Raw genomic sequence first — 17,064 nt, 5'->3', positions numbered from 1 at the left:
GTGCCATTATCAGCAGTGACCAGTGCCATCATCAGCAGAGACCAGTGCCATCATCAGCAGAGACCAGTGCCATCATCAGCAGTGACCAGTGCCATTATCAGCAGTGACCAGTGCCATTATCAGCAGAGACCAGTGCCATTATCAGCAGAGACCAGTGCCATTATCAGCAGAGACCAGTGCCATTATCAGCAGTGACCAGTGCCATTATCAGCAGTGACCAGTGCCATTATCAGCAGTGACCAGTGCCTTTATCAGCAGTGACCAGTGCCATTATCAGCAGAGACCAGTGCCTTTATCAGCAGTGACCAGTGCCATTATCAGCAGAGACCAGTGCCATCATCAGCAATGACCAGTGCCATTATCAGCAGAGACCAGTGCCATTATCAGCAGTGACCAGTGCCATTATCAGCAGTGACCAGTGCCTTTATCAGCAGTGACCAGTGCCTTTATCAGTTTCCATTATGTGTAAAAAATCGGAATATTAGTTCATTTCCCTGCAATATTTTTAATATTTCTCTACAACTCAAAGCTTTTAAGAATGATCACATAATTTGAAAACCAATCAATATACAGTAGTTTTCATATATTTTGATGGTGCACAATATATATTTGAATGTTAATTACACTTTGAATCCTTTGAGCACCAAAGTTTTGTCAAATTCACAAATTTTAAATACACTTTTTTTTAATTTTGATCAAAACTTGTAGCCAATAGTAAATTATGTAAATGTGGACCAAAATCATTAAAAAATATACATAAAAACAGAAAAAAATACAGCACTCAAAAGGTTGAAAATCTGTAATGTCACCTATATTTCGTTTGAAGTCTTATGAAGTATGAATAGTTACGTAAACAAAGCAGCAAGATAAAAATTACCATTTCTATTTAACAATCTGAAAATTATTAAAAAAATTAAAATTTGATAGCAAACAAGTTCTATTAAGATTGGTCTGTGATGTGGACCAGACATACCCGGTAGATTTGTTTCTTGTAGTCATTGGTGTTTTCGAACTTTTGATGACACAGTGTTCAAGGCCAAATTAACAGTGTTTCTGATAGGTAGGTAGGAATAACTTTATAATAATTTTATAACTTTATTTTACGGAAATTAATTATTCTTAATTTATTGTTCTGCAGTGCTGCTTGGCCCATACTGTTATATGGGAGTATTTTTCAATAATATGCCACATCTTGCATGTGCAGGTTGACATTTTGATTTAAGAATTTCAAGTAGAGCTGGAAGGTGTACCTACAAGTGCCCATTTTCCAGTTTGGCCATAAAAAGCTACAGGGTTGACCTAAATAAAGTAGGCAGATACATATTATTTATCAGGAGTATTAAACAGAAATGCAGATTTTAGTTTGTCTAGGTAAGAATGATTTAGTCATCAAACACTAAAACAGCATCTGATAACTCATGAACTTCATTTGTTAAAGATTTCAACAAAATATAGAAGACAAACACAATATGTATCTGATTTTGTTGAAGGCATGCTACACATGTACACGCAGATTTGTTGAGCTTTTATATAAACAGCACGAAAGAAAGGTCCCATCTGGCAGTAGTTAAAAATAGTTAAAATAATCTGTGTATTGCATTCAACCTAACAGTGAGTTGTACATTTTATTTGTCACCATCCAAACATATATTCAAATGTTCTAGAGACAACATTAGCGCTCTTCTTCGGCGTGCTACCAGTAGGAGCGACCTGAAAATGAACACAATGATAAACTGACATTAGAAAGGAAAGTACTGAAGGTATGCTTGGTTTGTTGTACAATTTTATATAATGTAAATTAAAATAATATAATGTAATTGATATTATATACATAGATTAAAATTATAATTGTATATTTTTTTTTCATCAAAAATAATGTACGCCAGTAAAACTGATTCTTTTCTTGAAGTCTGTTGTAAGTCTGACAAAATATCAGGCATCAAGCTTCAGAAAATAAGCTTGGAGGTTAGAGATGGTTAGAAGTACTAAAAGACGTGCCTCATGTTGACTACTTGCAGCTTTGTAGGCAGCTGTTAACGGTCGTATTGCTGGACTCTCTGTGTCACATGGATTACATATTGTACTTGTACTCGCTTGTTCTGATGTGGCTTGCATTACACTCTGAAACATGGGGGGAATATTTAATAATTAGTATACAGACCTTGTGGAAATTATTCGGTTCACTGCAGTGCTCAAGCTTATAGGACAGTGGCAGATTTAGAAGGATACACTGTACATGCATATTCCACAATACAATAAAGCAATAACATAAATACAGAATCCGTCCCTGTTTGGTCATTTGGTCACTTGAGGGAATGTGATGTAACATAGCCAGTTCCATTTTAATGCAAGTTACAGCACTGCAGCATGGGAATTTTTTTAGTCACTATCTAATACTCTCTGAAAAAAATATTAGTTTATAAGGTTTTACAAGACCATTATACTGCTATGACTTACCCTATCAATGCAAGCTGTAATGCTTACCATTATACGCTATGACTTACCCTATCAATGCAAGCTGTAATGCCTACCATTATACTGCTATGACTTACCCTATCAATGCAAGCTGTAATGCCTACCATTATACTGCTATGACTTACCCTATCAATGCAAGCTGTAATGCCCACCATTATACTGCTATGACTTACCCTATCAATGCAAGCGGTAATGCCTACCATTATACTGCTATGACTTACACTATCAATGCAAGCTGTAATGCCTACCATTATACAGCTATGACTTACCCTATCAATGCAAGCTGTAATGCCTACCATTATACTGCTATGACTTACCCTATCAATGCAAGCTGTAATGCCTACCATTATACTGCTATGACTTACACTATCAATGCAAGCTGTAATGCCTACCATTATACTGCTATGACTTACCCTATCAATGCAAGCTGTAATGCCTACCATTATACTGCTATGACTTACCCCTATCAATGCAAGCTGTAATGCCTACCATTATACTGCTATGACTTACCCTATCAATGCAAGCTGTAATGCCTACCATTATACTGCTATGACTTACCCTATCAATGCAAGCTATAATGCCTACATTATACTGCTATGACTTACCCTATCAATGCAAGCTGTAATGCCTACCATTATACTGCTATGACTTACCCCTATCAATGCAAGCTGTAATGCCTACCATTATACTGCTATGACTTACCCTATCAATGCAAGCTGTAATGCCTACCATTATACTGCTATGACTTACCCCTATCAATGCAAGCTGTAATGCCTACCATTATACTGCTATGACTTACCCTATCAATGCAAGCTGTAATGCCTACCATTATACTGCTATGACTTACTATATCAATGCAAGCTGTAATGCCTACCATTATACTGCTATGACTTACCCCTATCAATGCAAGCTGTAATGCCTACCATTATACTGCTATGACTTACCCCTATCAATGCAAGCTGTAATGCCTACCATTATACTGCTATGACTTACCCCTATCAATGCAAGCTGTAATGCCTACCATTATACTGCTATGACTTACCCTATCAATGCAAGCTGTAATGCCTACCATTATACTGCTATGACTTACCCTATCAATGCAAGCTGTAATGCCTACCATTATACTGCTATGACTTACCATATCAATGCAAGCTATAATGCCTACCATTATACTGCTATGACATACACTATCAATGCAAGCTGTAACGCCTACCATTATACTGCTATGACTTACCCTATCAATGCAAGCTGTAATGCCTACCATTATACTGCTATGACTTACCCTATCAATGCAAGCTGTAACGCCTACCATTATACTGCTACCAAACACTTTACCATTTTTACTGAGTGCTTTCTTGGCTTGCATCCTGGATGTGTACTGTATGTGCATCCAGTTGCCATTAGTTGCTACCTGTGAACATTAAAATATGTAAAGTCACCATATCGGTATGTACAGAGCTCATATCGAATTTACCAGTCACACTACAATGGCAAATACTTGTATTCAAACTGAGATAAAAACATTTTTTTTAATATTCTCAAGAAGTGAACAATATGTTCTCACCCACAAATCTCAAACCCTAAACTCGCACAACAAAATATGAATAACTGTAGATAAAATATTCACTAGGTTCAATTTAGCAGATTTGGTATTGCAGATATATTAACAAGGTTTGTGGATGAAACAATACATTCTACGAGTATCTTTGCATATTTAATTTAAAACTGTATTTAGCATATATACAAATTACAGCGGTCAGAAAACAAAACTTCAGCTAAGCCGTATACATTTTTTAACATTTATTACATCATTATTCAACACATATTAGTTATGAATGTACAAAAAGGTAGTAGTGATTTGACCTACCACATGTCGCACTATGTTCCCATACTGAGAAAACTGCTGGAGTAAAAATGAAGCTGCTGCTGGTGGAAACCTGAAAAACAAAAACAAAGAAAGCTTAGAAAGAACTCCCGTGTGCTGAGAGAGTATTGAAGACGCATTAAACATTTATTCAAAATTACTTGTACTTGAGATATTGATGGAATAGCTGAAAACTAATTATGTAAATCAGGTAACTGATATGAACAGATTTGAGTGTAAAACTAATAAGGCCTGCGTAATGTAATATCTATGTACCAAGTTTCATTGAAATGTGATTAGAACAAAAAAACTATGAATTATTATTAGAGAATTAATATGAACAAATTTCAACCCAAAATTAATCGGGCCTGTCTATTATTCTAGAGCATTTATGTACCAAATTTTATTCAAATGTGATGATCAGTAATTGAGATATCAGTGTTAATTATTTTAATTAGGTGATTAATAAGCATAAATATTTACCATAGTCTTAGGTTCATTGAAATGTGATGATGAATACTCTATAAAAGTTTCATTAAAATCCAATTAATGGTTCTTTATATATCAGTGGAACATTCATGGAAAAAAATAATTATGAAAATTAGGTAATTAATATCCACAATTATTTACCCTAAAACTAATCAGGTCTCTGCATAGTCCTGGAGTATCTATGTAGCAAGTCTCATTGAAATATGATGATCAGTACTTGAGTTATCAGGCGAAAAGCTGAAAATTAACTAATTATGCTAATAAGGTGATTAATATGCACAAATATTTACCCCGAAACTAATCAGGTCTCTGCACAGTTCTTAAGTAACATCATTGAAATGTGATGTTTACTACTTGAAATATCAAAAGCTGAAAATTAATTAATTATGCAAATTAGGTAATTAATATGAACTGATATTACCCTAAAAGCTATCAGGTCTGTGCAGTGTCATATGACATCTATATACCAAGTTTCATTGAAATGTGATGATTAGTACTTGAGATATCAGTGGAAAAGCTAAAAATAAGCTAATCATCATGCAAATTAGGTAATTAATATGCATGGATTTTTACCAAAACCTAATTGGCCCAGAGCATCTATGCACCAGGTTTCATCAAAAATCAATATTCTTGAGATATCAGTGGAACAGACACACACACATACGGAAACACAGACACACACATTAAACTGCAAAGACTCCCTTTTTGTGCTTTGCACACGGGAGTCAAAAATGTGCAAAAAAAAAAAAATTACAGACCATCAATGCAAGTGTTTTGTGATGCTCCTACAAATACCAGTAAATATGAAATGGACTTACCCAAAGACTGTAACCCATGTGTCGTCCAGCTGTTCTTCCTCAACAGCCTCTCTGTCAGAATAGAACAAGAAGATGTAAAGCTGAGTACAGTATTGACAAGAATATCAAGCAATCTTACACTTGGCAGGCAGTCATACACATTATATCACAAGATCTATTGACTTCATATTTGGAAAAACAAAGAGAAAAATGAGCTGCCAGAATTTCTTCATACAAGTTTTAATACAAAGTACACCACCAATCCATAACAATTTTACCCCTGTCAGGCAGAACTTGTCAGTGCTAATGTATTAACATTGAAATGTCCAAGCTAAAAATCTAGATAAGAGTACAGTATGACATATAAAAGGCGGTCAGTTATTAAACCCTATAAAAAAACAAGCCATGCATGGCACAGTCCCTGTCAGTTATCAAATTTAAGATATATAGTTTTGTTTATAGTAATATAGCTGAAATATAAACATGTCAGGAATATGATTATGATGATTGTTCAACATTAAAACAATTGACATTTGTATCTGATCGTCAAACAAGTACTTGTCAATACTGGGAGATATTGCTCTGGAACAACATTAATTCAGCCATTTTGAATACATGCATATATCTATAACATGATGTATAACGAATATATAAAATTTGAACATAATCAAGTCAAATGATGATTTTTTAGCACAAAAATGGTCGCCATTCGGCCATCTTAAATCAGATCGTGAAACAAATTGACGTGCATATATATAATATCATGTATGATGTATGTATGAAGTTTGATTATGATTCGTCCAGGCATTTCTAAGATACAGGTCCGGACGCACGCATGGACGCACAAGGGTCAAACCACAAGTCCCTGTTTTTGGACTGCGTCCGAACGGGGACTAATAAGCCAATTGTCTATATGGTTACAGACTACAATCAAGAGTGAATAGAGTACACATACTTATTTTGAAGATTTAGTCGGATGAAAAGCTGACAACACAAAGTAGTGTTATAAGAGTTCTAGATCAGAGACTCCAACTAACTTACCCTTGTGTAAAAAATGGATCGATCTGTGCTGGTGATTTGGAAGCTTTCATGTCAGAATATGGATATGTACCACTAAAACTACCACCAGCAGGACTGGCAATACCTACAAAATGAAAACAATGCATTATTAGAATAGCAGTCAGAGACATATTTACAACAGCCTCTGTAGATATTGTGGACAGTATCATCAATGTATACCAGTAGTTACCTATGATGGTACAATAACAGGTAACACTGTATAGAGACAGTTAACTCAGAAGTAACTTAGCTTGTATGGGCCTTATTTTTAGAAAACGATTGGAGAATGAGAAATGATCAATGAGCTAAAAAGACTGGTGAGCCAGAGATGACTGGTGAGCCAGAGATGACTGGTGAGCCAGAGATGACTGGTGAGATAGAAATGACTGACGAGCCAGCAATGACTGACAAGCCAGAAATGGCTGGTGAGCTAGAAATGGCTGGTGAGCTAGATAATGCTGGTGAGGGATGACTGGTGAGCTAGAAATGACTGGTGAGCGAGAAATGGCTGGTGAGCGAGAAATAGCTGGTGAACTAGAATTGGCTGGTGAGCTAGAGATGACTGGTGAGCTAGAGATGACTGGTGAGCTAGAGATGACTGGTGAGCTAGAGATGACTGGTGAGCTAGAGATGACTGGTGAGCTAGAAGATGACTGGTGAGCTAGAAGATGACTGGTGAGCTAGAAGATGACTGGTGAGCTAGAAGATGACTGGTGAGCTAGAAGATGTGTTTGACCTCCTTATGGAGTCTATGGCACACTCACCCAGGGTACAGTGGCTTTGACATTCCCATTGAGCCTATGGCACACTCACCCTGGGCACAGTAGATTTGGCTTCCCCATTGAGTCTACAGCATACTCACCCAGGGTACAGTGGCTTTGACCTTCCCATTGAGTCTATGGCACACTCACCCAGGGTACAGTGGCTTTGACATTCCCATTGAGTCTATAGCACAATCACCCAGGGTACAGTGGCTTTGACCTTCCGCATTGAGTCTATAGCACACTCACCCTGGGCACAGTAGATTTGGCTTCCCCATTGAGTCTACAGCGCACTCACCAAGGGTACAATGGTTTGACCTTCCCATTGAGTCTACAGCACACTCACCAAGGGTACAATGGTTTGACCTTCCCATTGAGTCTACAGCACACTCACCAATGGTTTGACCTTCCCATTGAGTCTACAGCGCACTCACCAAGGGTACAATGGTTTGACATTCCCATTGAGTCTACAGCACACTCACCAAGGGTACAATGGTTTGACCTTCCCATTTAGTCTACAGCACACTCACCAATGGTACAATGGCTTTTTGACCTTCCCATTGAGTCTCCAGCACACTCACCCATGGTACAGTGGCTTTGACCTTCCCATTGAGTCTATAGCACAATCACCCAGGGTAGAGTGGCTTTGACCTTCCTCACTGAGTCTATAGCACACTCACCAATGGTACAATGGCTTTTTGACCTTCCCATTGAGTCTACAGCACACTCACCCAGGGTACAGTGGTGTTGACCTTCCCATTGAGTCTATAGCACACTCACCCAAGGTACAATGGCTTTTTGACCTTCCCACTGAGTCTACAGCACACTCACCCAGGGTACAGTGGCTTTGACCTTCCCATTGAGTCTATAGCACACTCACCCAGGGTACAGTGGCTTTGACCTTCCCATTGAGTCTATAGCACACTCACCCAGGGTACAGTGGCTTTGACATTCCCATCGAGTCTATAGCACAATCACCCAGGGTACAGTGGCTTTGATCTTCCCCATTGAGTCTATAGCACAATCACCCAGGGTACAGTGGTTTTGACCTTCCCATTGAGTCTATAGCACACTCACCCAAGGTACAGTGGCTTTGACCTTCCCATTGAGTCTATAGCACACTCACCCATGGTACAATGGCTTTTTGACCTTTCCATTGAGTCTACAGCACACTCACCAAGGGTACAGTGGCTTTGACATTCCCATTGAGTCTATAGCACAATCACCCAGGGTACAGTGGCTTTGACATTCCCATTGAGTCTATAGCACAATCACCCAGGGTACAGTGGCTTTGATCTTCCCCATTGAGTCTATAGCAAAATCACCCAGGGTACAGTGGCTTTGACATTCCCATTGAGTCTATAGCACAATCACCCAGGGTACAGTGGCTTTGATCTTCCCCATTGAGTCTATAGCACAATCACCCAGGGTACAGTGGCTTTGATCTTCCCCATTGAGTCTATAGCAAAATCACCCAGGGTACAGTGGCTTTGACATTCCCATTGAGTCTATAGCACAATCACCCAGGGTACAGTGGCTTTGATCTTCCCCATTGAGTCTATAGCACAATCACCCAGGGTACAGTGGCTTTGATCTTCCCCATTGAGTCTATAGCACAATCACCCAGGGTACAGTGGCTTTGACCTTCCGCATTGAGTCTATAGCACAATCACCCAGGGTACAGTGGCTTTGACATTCCCATTGAGTCTATAGCACAATCACCCAGGGTACAGTGGCTTTGATCTTCCCCATTGAGTCTATAGCAAAATCACCCAGGGTACAGTGGCTTTGACATTCCCATTGAGTCTATAGCACAATCACCCAGGGTACAGTGGCTTTGATCTTCCCCATTGAGTCTATAGCAAAATCACCCAGGGTACAGTGGCTTTGACCTTCCGCATTGAGTCTATGACAATCAGGAATGAACAGAAAAGAATACAACACTTAGTTTTAATAGAAAAGCAACAAACGCACTTTCTTTCAATAACCCCATATTTATATATACTGTAAAACATGTCTTCAGCTAGCATGTTATTTTAGCTAATCCACAATTTTGCTAAATAAAGATGTCGCTAATTAGAATAGAGGATATTCTCACAGTAGGATTATTGGCACTTTAGCTAAATTAAGATTCAGTTAATTCATGCATTGAGTCAAATTAGCTAAAATGATATGTAGCTATTTCAAAGTGTTTTACAGTATATGCAACCAACAATATTTTAATGACAATAGAATACAAATACTGCAGTTTTATGTAAATTACCATGGATTTTTGATTGTACCTTGTCTGAGAGGAGTTCCTAGATGTACTGGTGTTCTATTCATCATACTACTTGACAACACTGATAAAGATGAAACATCACCCTAAAAAAAATTATTTAAAAATGAATTCCCACTTTTTATGAGGTGTAGAAAACATCTTAGTGATCCCCTGCAATCATCATAGAATCTTTTGATTTCAGTTTTTCAATATTTCAGGATTTTTTGCCAAAACCAACTGGTTTTATCATTTTTTATGGTGATCACAACAATTAATGGGAGGTATTCTGTATATTATACAAAGTAGGGATGCAACTAAATTGAACTTTAGATTGAAGCACCGCAGTTGTCACATAGCATGTTGAAATTGTCATGAAAACAAATCGTGCAATTTACATGTATTGTATATACACCACATGGGACAATATTAAACATGACATGGAACAATGAATGCAGTATTAAAATATAAAACATGAAAGTGTCCTCCATAGTGCACCTTAATACAAGGTACATCCTATATCCTATAAACCATCAAGACTTGTTTTCCACTCCACCATCACCAAGTGCAACTTAATAATTAGTACCAGAGACAACTTTGGAAATCAGTCTGGTAGCAATTTATGTTTTAAGAATCAAACAGAAAAAATGATACACTCAGGAAAAAATGAAAGAATATTCAACATGCAATGCATCAAGTGAAGATAAAATATTTATAGAGATTATGCCACATTTGTAATAAAAGAAGCTTGTAAACGTATATAAACAATGGTTCAGAACAAATAACTGTACAACACTATTGACACAATTTGAGGGAAATGTACAAGTATAGGAAAATCTCAATGAGCACCTGTTTCAGATCACTTGGCTGGCCAGGCTCAAACAGTGATGCTACTGGAGGTGCCCCTGACTTGTCTTTAGCACTGCCTGTCATTCCGCTGTAAAAGAAACTACACCACATTACACATGGCATGATAAACACAGCACTCTACAGTTGGTGCCATAGAGGGTGCTATTTGAAGAGATATCCTGTATAAACAGTAATACAATACTTTCATCATTATAGAGACACAATACATAGAATAATCAGCATGTCAATAATAAAAATGTTTTTATACCAGCATATTATTTCACATCTCCTTAGTTTTGTATTTTCACACAATAACACATCCGGCATAATTAGGTCTATTGTATTTGCAAGTCAATATAATTTGCAGCCATTGAGGATTATTATGAATCTAGCATTATGATTTCAATGAACAGGTATTATTATTTTTTTAATTCTTCAACCACTTCACTGCAACTGCAATTTCAATTGTCAACACTGATGTTATCTTAAGGAATTATCCATGGATTGATTTCACTTACCTAGCTGATGGTCTAGTCTGTGACCACTCGCCACTATGCTGTCTACCAACAGTTGGGCTATCTCGGAACATTCCCGGTGTTGATGACAGGGGATTGTTTCGAGACTGAGGTGGGCTGTACCCAGTTGAATGTGACCACAGTCTGGATGGCTGAATTAATATAAAATGAACAAATAATTAATGATCCCCTTATCTGTACAGGGTCAGGTGTTGCTCATATTCAAATTCATAAAATAATATGCAAAGTATATAAAAATTCAGTTGCATCTCACACACAGAATAAATCTAACTGCCATACAAATTAGTATCACAACAGAATTCTGTTTTCTTTTCACATGCAAATTGAACATGTGGTGATGCTATTTTTGTCCCAAGGTGGAATTGCTACATAGCAATACCTGATGTTTACACCACTGTGGTGATTGCTGACTGATATGAATACTTACTGAAGGTGATGTGACTGGATCTCCCATAAGATAACCAGGTAAATACTGTTGTATGTTAGAACTACTGGATGTGGGTGACCCCAAAGTCATGGGTTCTAAACCACTGTGTGAACCTGCAAGAGATGGTTTTTAATTACAATTTATTCCAATGATTCTATACAAAATTGAAGTACAGTAACCAGTGAAGATGAGAAAGCCTTTCACAGTTTTCCAATTTACAAATTTGGAAAAGAAGTACCACTGGCATGTCAATTAACGATTGGACAGATAAAATAATACTCCATGAACTGAAGGTCTTCAGATACATATTCATGGATGAATAATCACAAAGCTTACATGTATCAATAATTACAAGGGTTATGGAAAATAATGCAAGTTCAGAGACAGCATGGAGGCTATACCCACTAACATTACTGTACATTGTATATGTCACTTTATGAAATTGTACTGGATATACAGGTCTGATAGATCCAATATCAACAAACATTTGTGTGTTTGAATATTACATTACATGTATCGGTATATATAAGAGAGATATTCACTGGGTTTAATTAAGCAAACTTGAAATTGCATGCAATGAATTTTCAACTGCTTTTAAATTTACTTGTTTCTGAAAAATTTTTTTTTCCAAAATTAAAGAATTGCAGCAATCATGACTGATATAGGTCCATGCACGACTGTGTCCCTGTCTAAATCTTCTATACCTAATATTCATTTGATTTGGCATAATTAGCTAAATAAATAAAATAATAAATTAAACTCAACTAATAATAAAGCCCTGTGTATTACTAGTGAAAAAAAACGGCCAAATGTGATAGAAACTCTGTGTTTCTGGTAACCGAACTTACCCATTTTTTGAGAAAACCAAAAAGTGCATCTTAAGCAAATGAGCTAAAAATTATTTATTTCTATGCAAATTAGCCATGGTCATTCCACCAATATTGTAATTTTTTTTTTGTTTCATGTAATGAATGAATAGCACTTGTTTGAAGTTGTATTAAAGAAATGTATTTTGAAAACTAACTTAGATGCCATTTTTCACATCTGTAGTTAAACTACATGTCCAGACAAATACCTAAAAGAACAACTCATTGAAAAAATAAAATGAAATAATATAAAATAAAATAAAAGCCTTCCATTATTTATTTAAACCATTACTGGAAACATCAAACTGTTTTTTGTTTTTTGCTTAATAATGACAAATACATTTTTTGCTTTATGTTTTTTCCAAAAAAACAATACATGTAATTGATGTGCATTTTCTTTCATTGGGTCCTATTTTAATTTAATAACCCTTCCAGTAACAAAAGGAAACACACAAATCCATGTATTCTCAATAAATTTCATAGATTCTGTCAAACAATTACACCAGACCAAATACACTAAGGGACGACGTCAAAAGATCGATGTCGGATAAAAAACTTATTTCCTTTAGTTTGGGGGTGGAGGGTTTTGACCTCAAAAAGTTTCCATCCTACAAAAACGATTTTATTTTTTAATGAAGTTAAAAAAATCTTGGAGTATTTGTAGTTCGTTTTTTTTCTACTATCCAATCATGGATAGAAATAACCAAAAAGGAAAAAAAAAATCCAAGATGAGAAAATGGTTTGGTTCGAGTGTAAATCTGTGCGTCAAATGAGGTGCATTTGTAAAATCTTTTTACACCCATCCGACAACCAACTGCTATGCAATACTACTGTTCGATTATCAATTTGTATTTAATGGTGAATGTAGTCTAACGCCATGACCAATATTTATCAATTAAGTTTCAGTGGGGGGTAGGGGGGTTTGGAAAAAAACTAAAGGAATTAAGTTTTTTATCCGACATCGATCTTTTGACGTCGTCCCTAATACCTATCATGTTATTGGCTTGTATCATGTTTTTATAACAAGTGCAGATTGTGATTTGACAAAATAGGTAATTGAAGCACTGGGTTGACCGTGACATTGTGATTGATGGCTCACACTAAAAATAGTAGCATATTATATGATATTGGTTCATGTCAAGCGTTCAGGCAGCAAAATTTGATCCTGACTCTATTGGAACGGAGATTTTTCCGACACATGCCAATTTGGTCATGATTGTTACACACACGTTTCGACATGTGCCGACTCAGTCCTGACTCTTGGCATATGCCATGTAACTAGCCCTGAGTACAGTCCTGTAGGTTGGCCTCCTTCCGCTGATCATTCGGCCCCCACAGTCCTGAGAAGTCGCATAGACCAGGGATTCGACACCCGCCTACAAATTTATGGCGGAGAACCGTTCTGCAGTTTACATGATTGTAACCAGCTAAAACATCTATCGATCAAATCCAGCGATCACAAATACCCTTTTTATGGCCGAAAAACGAACCTACAGCACTGGAACGTTGGCAAAAACTAGTTTTACGCAACGAAACAACGTTTTGTTTATAAATACGTCAAGAACAAGATGGCGGCGTATACTTTCGGTTGACGTTGGAAAATGTCGATTTGATCGACTAGAGTGGGAAATCTTATGTAATTTCACTTCCAGTTAAGGCATTCAGAATAGTTAGACGTGACGACCTGCTTATTTTTTAACAGCAAAGCTGAATGCCTCTTAAATCGTCCAATACATTCCTTCACAATAGTGTCGAATCCCTGCTCTATGCGACTTCTCAGGACTGTGGGGGCCGAATGATCAGCGGAAGGAGGCCAAGCTACAGGACTGTACTCAGGGCTACCATGTAACATGAACGCCACTATAAATTGCCATGAAGCCATTAAACCATGATGGGTAATGTACATGCTGTGTGTGAATAGAAACTTGTTTGTATAACATGTATAACATGTATGACTGTATGAAGCAGTGTGTTCCATATACCAAATGCAAGAATTACGGTATTTTGTTCAGAAAGTATTTGCGAACAGATTTTACAGCCAAACATTACCAAGCATTGACGTACAGATTCAGCTGCGGTCAAGTTGTCAGCAAGACGAAACTTATGTCTTTAATGCACCTTTGTATATACTGAAGAGGACTGTGGAACAGGCACCATTATTTGCCGGCAAGGTTTTGCCATGAACCAATTTATATGGATAGTCAAAGTAAAGTTTGCATTATGCATGTGCAGAATGGTTTATAGTTAAGAAATTCTTTAAATGTGCTGCAACCTATCCCACAATTCACAAGTGGCAAGACCTCCATAGTTCAGTCAGGACCAAGAAGACAGGAGGTTAATTGTTCAATATATCAATATTAAAATTTTCATTACATAATGCAGTTTCTGTTTTTCATAAAACGAATTATATCTGCATTATTGCAACGGCGAGCATAACATTAACATATATTTTGTAGATTCATGTTGACTGTTACACTTTGAAAGGGAAGAACTCGCTGTGGGGTTTATGCTGTTTATACAGATGTTACTGTGAATTACCTGAAATATCCATAATGATGGCGGGTGTTAGGGGAACACTTGTAGACTAGCAAATTCAAACAACCGCAAAATGACACACGTCTTCGACTCGATCTTTTTTTTCAAAAATGGCGGAAGTAGATCCCAAGGTACACCGGGATAAGGTCAAAAGTCAATTTCGTCCTGCTGTCTAACATGCCGAGATACATCCTTATCAAGACTGGCAGATTGTGTCGATTAAATGATTCATGACATGTGAGCATTCACACTTTATCGGTGTTATTAATTAAGATGCATGTATCGGTGTATTCCCTTTAGTTTGCAATCGTCTAAATTGGCGGTATTCTCTAAAAATCGATTTAAAAGCCCGAACCGGATGTATAGAAGACAGGGAGTGTGTACATTAGCTGGAACGGCGAATCGATGAGTTCATCATTTCGCTTTCTTTCAGGAATATTGAAACATCAACAGTGGATATTCTACGAAAAACAATTGCTATAGTTTGCAGTTTTTCCGGAATTTATTGATAAGCTTGCCACTTACAACAGGTATGGAGGTATTTTATATTGTGCAACGACTAGAGTATATCGAGGGGGAACAGACAAAACATCATCTAGCGGCGAATTTAAAAAAAATGGGTTTGACGTATAAATGCTCGGTTCGAAAAGGACGTCCCGAAGACTGTACGTTACGACCCAGTGGGGCCTATCGAAGGAGGCTTGGCGATTTCCTGTCCTTGTTATGTACTGAGCAGACTCATCTCTCTTGACTATTTGGCGCAATTTATACTGAGATTATTCGTGGTTTATTTACATTTCGAAAATGTGATCAGCTGAATATTGTATCATAAAATTTTCCAAAATGTATAATATTTTTGTTTTGTCTGAAAAAGAAACATGTTACAATTAATCACAATATTTTTTTTGAAACAATTTCGTACTTTTTTTTAAAAAAAATAATATTTTTCCTAATTTAATTTATTCCAATACAGTTTAACTATTTTTATGTGTTTTTTTCCCTGTATGCATGTAACATCAGTGGGCCCAAAAACAATTGGTTTTAAGAAATGAGCTTGTGTAGTGTTTTCTTTGAGTCAAATATTTGAGTTTTGTATCTTGTTTGCCAAAATGGCTATCAATTCAAATCATTCCATGGTAATACTGAATCGCACATACAAAGAATTTATAATGTGATCAGACCTCAGACACGGTCGAACACAAAATGTTTTATCAGATTTTACCATTACCACTTGTCCAGAAACCATGGTGTAGTATCAGGACGTATATTGTGATAAATACGCTGATTTTGAATTTACTGGAGTCAACAATCCCATGTTTATACAAATTACAAGTATATAACTGTTTTTATTTGTAAACATTTCTCTCATTCAAATCCATATGGGGATGATTGAACTGGTTATACAAGTGCTTCTCTCCATTTTGCTCAGTATTAACTCACAAAGTTTATTACGTAACTCCATTTGAGCGTATAAATATTTAGATTCAAAACATATTTGGCTTTATGGGCTCACTCACTGGTAAATGCATGTTTGAACGAAAACTAGTTGCAGTTATGTCACTCACTATTGACGTAGGCAAAAATCACAATGTAGAAGCCGAAAGTGGACACCACATGGAAAAAAACATTGACGACCATAAGGGCTATATGAATCGCTGATACCAAAACCGTTGAACTATACTGGCTCATAACCTACCCTAACCTATTATGTATTGTATTCTGAATTTAAAAAAGTGAGCCTACTACATAATAAAATGATTACGCAGGGGATTGTAGATTTGTAACATTATGGTGGGCATGTGACATTTTGACTATCAACTTGGTAATATTGCTCAAACACATCAGGCTACAAAAGATAGATGTTCCATACTGCAACTATGGTATAATCATTGTTTCTGAAAAGTTTATCTAAAGATAAAACAAAACAAAAAAATCTAAATTTAATTTTGTTTTGCTACATTCAAATTCATATTGTATTCAGATGTAGATATAGTTAAGTGAGGTAATATGATGATAAACCATTTAATTTCAGTATTTGCCTAATCTTTGATACAAAAAATTATCACTTTATGGTAATATTATTATTTTCATTTATTCATTTCATCCTTGCTATATAATATTGTACCTAGAGCATTGACCAGCACCCTCC

General features: G+C 36.6%; 1 protein-coding gene across 1 annotated transcript; it reads right to left on the bottom strand.

The window, feature by feature from the left end:
• Nucleotides 1-789: 789 nt before the first annotated feature.
• LOC102809022 (nucleoporin NUP35-like) lies at nt 790-15,098 on the bottom strand. The gene is made up of 11 exons (XM_085501453.1): nt 14,919-15,098; nt 11,515-11,627; nt 11,070-11,218; nt 10,552-10,639; nt 9,728-9,809; nt 6,667-6,769; nt 5,647-5,697; nt 4,343-4,412; nt 3,758-3,886; nt 1,999-2,121; nt 790-1,710 (listed from the first exon to the last, which is right to left on the bottom strand). Exons 1-11 carry the CDS (start codon nt 14,929-14,931, stop codon nt 1,633-1,635), a joined length of 999 nt encoding a protein of 332 aa, XP_085357579.1. The 5' UTR covers nt 14,932-15,098; the 3' UTR covers nt 790-1,632.
• Between the last annotated feature and the right edge of the window lie 1,966 nt (nt 15,099-17,064).

This window comes from Saccoglossus kowalevskii, chromosome 7 (assembly GCF_978046115.1).
Source record: "Saccoglossus kowalevskii chromosome 7, keSacKowa6.1, whole genome shotgun sequence".
Taxonomy (NCBI): Eukaryota; Metazoa; Hemichordata; class Enteropneusta; family Harrimaniidae; genus Saccoglossus; species Saccoglossus kowalevskii.
The sequence above is the reverse complement of the archived record's forward strand: the minus strand, read 5'-3'. Positions and strand labels throughout refer to the sequence as shown.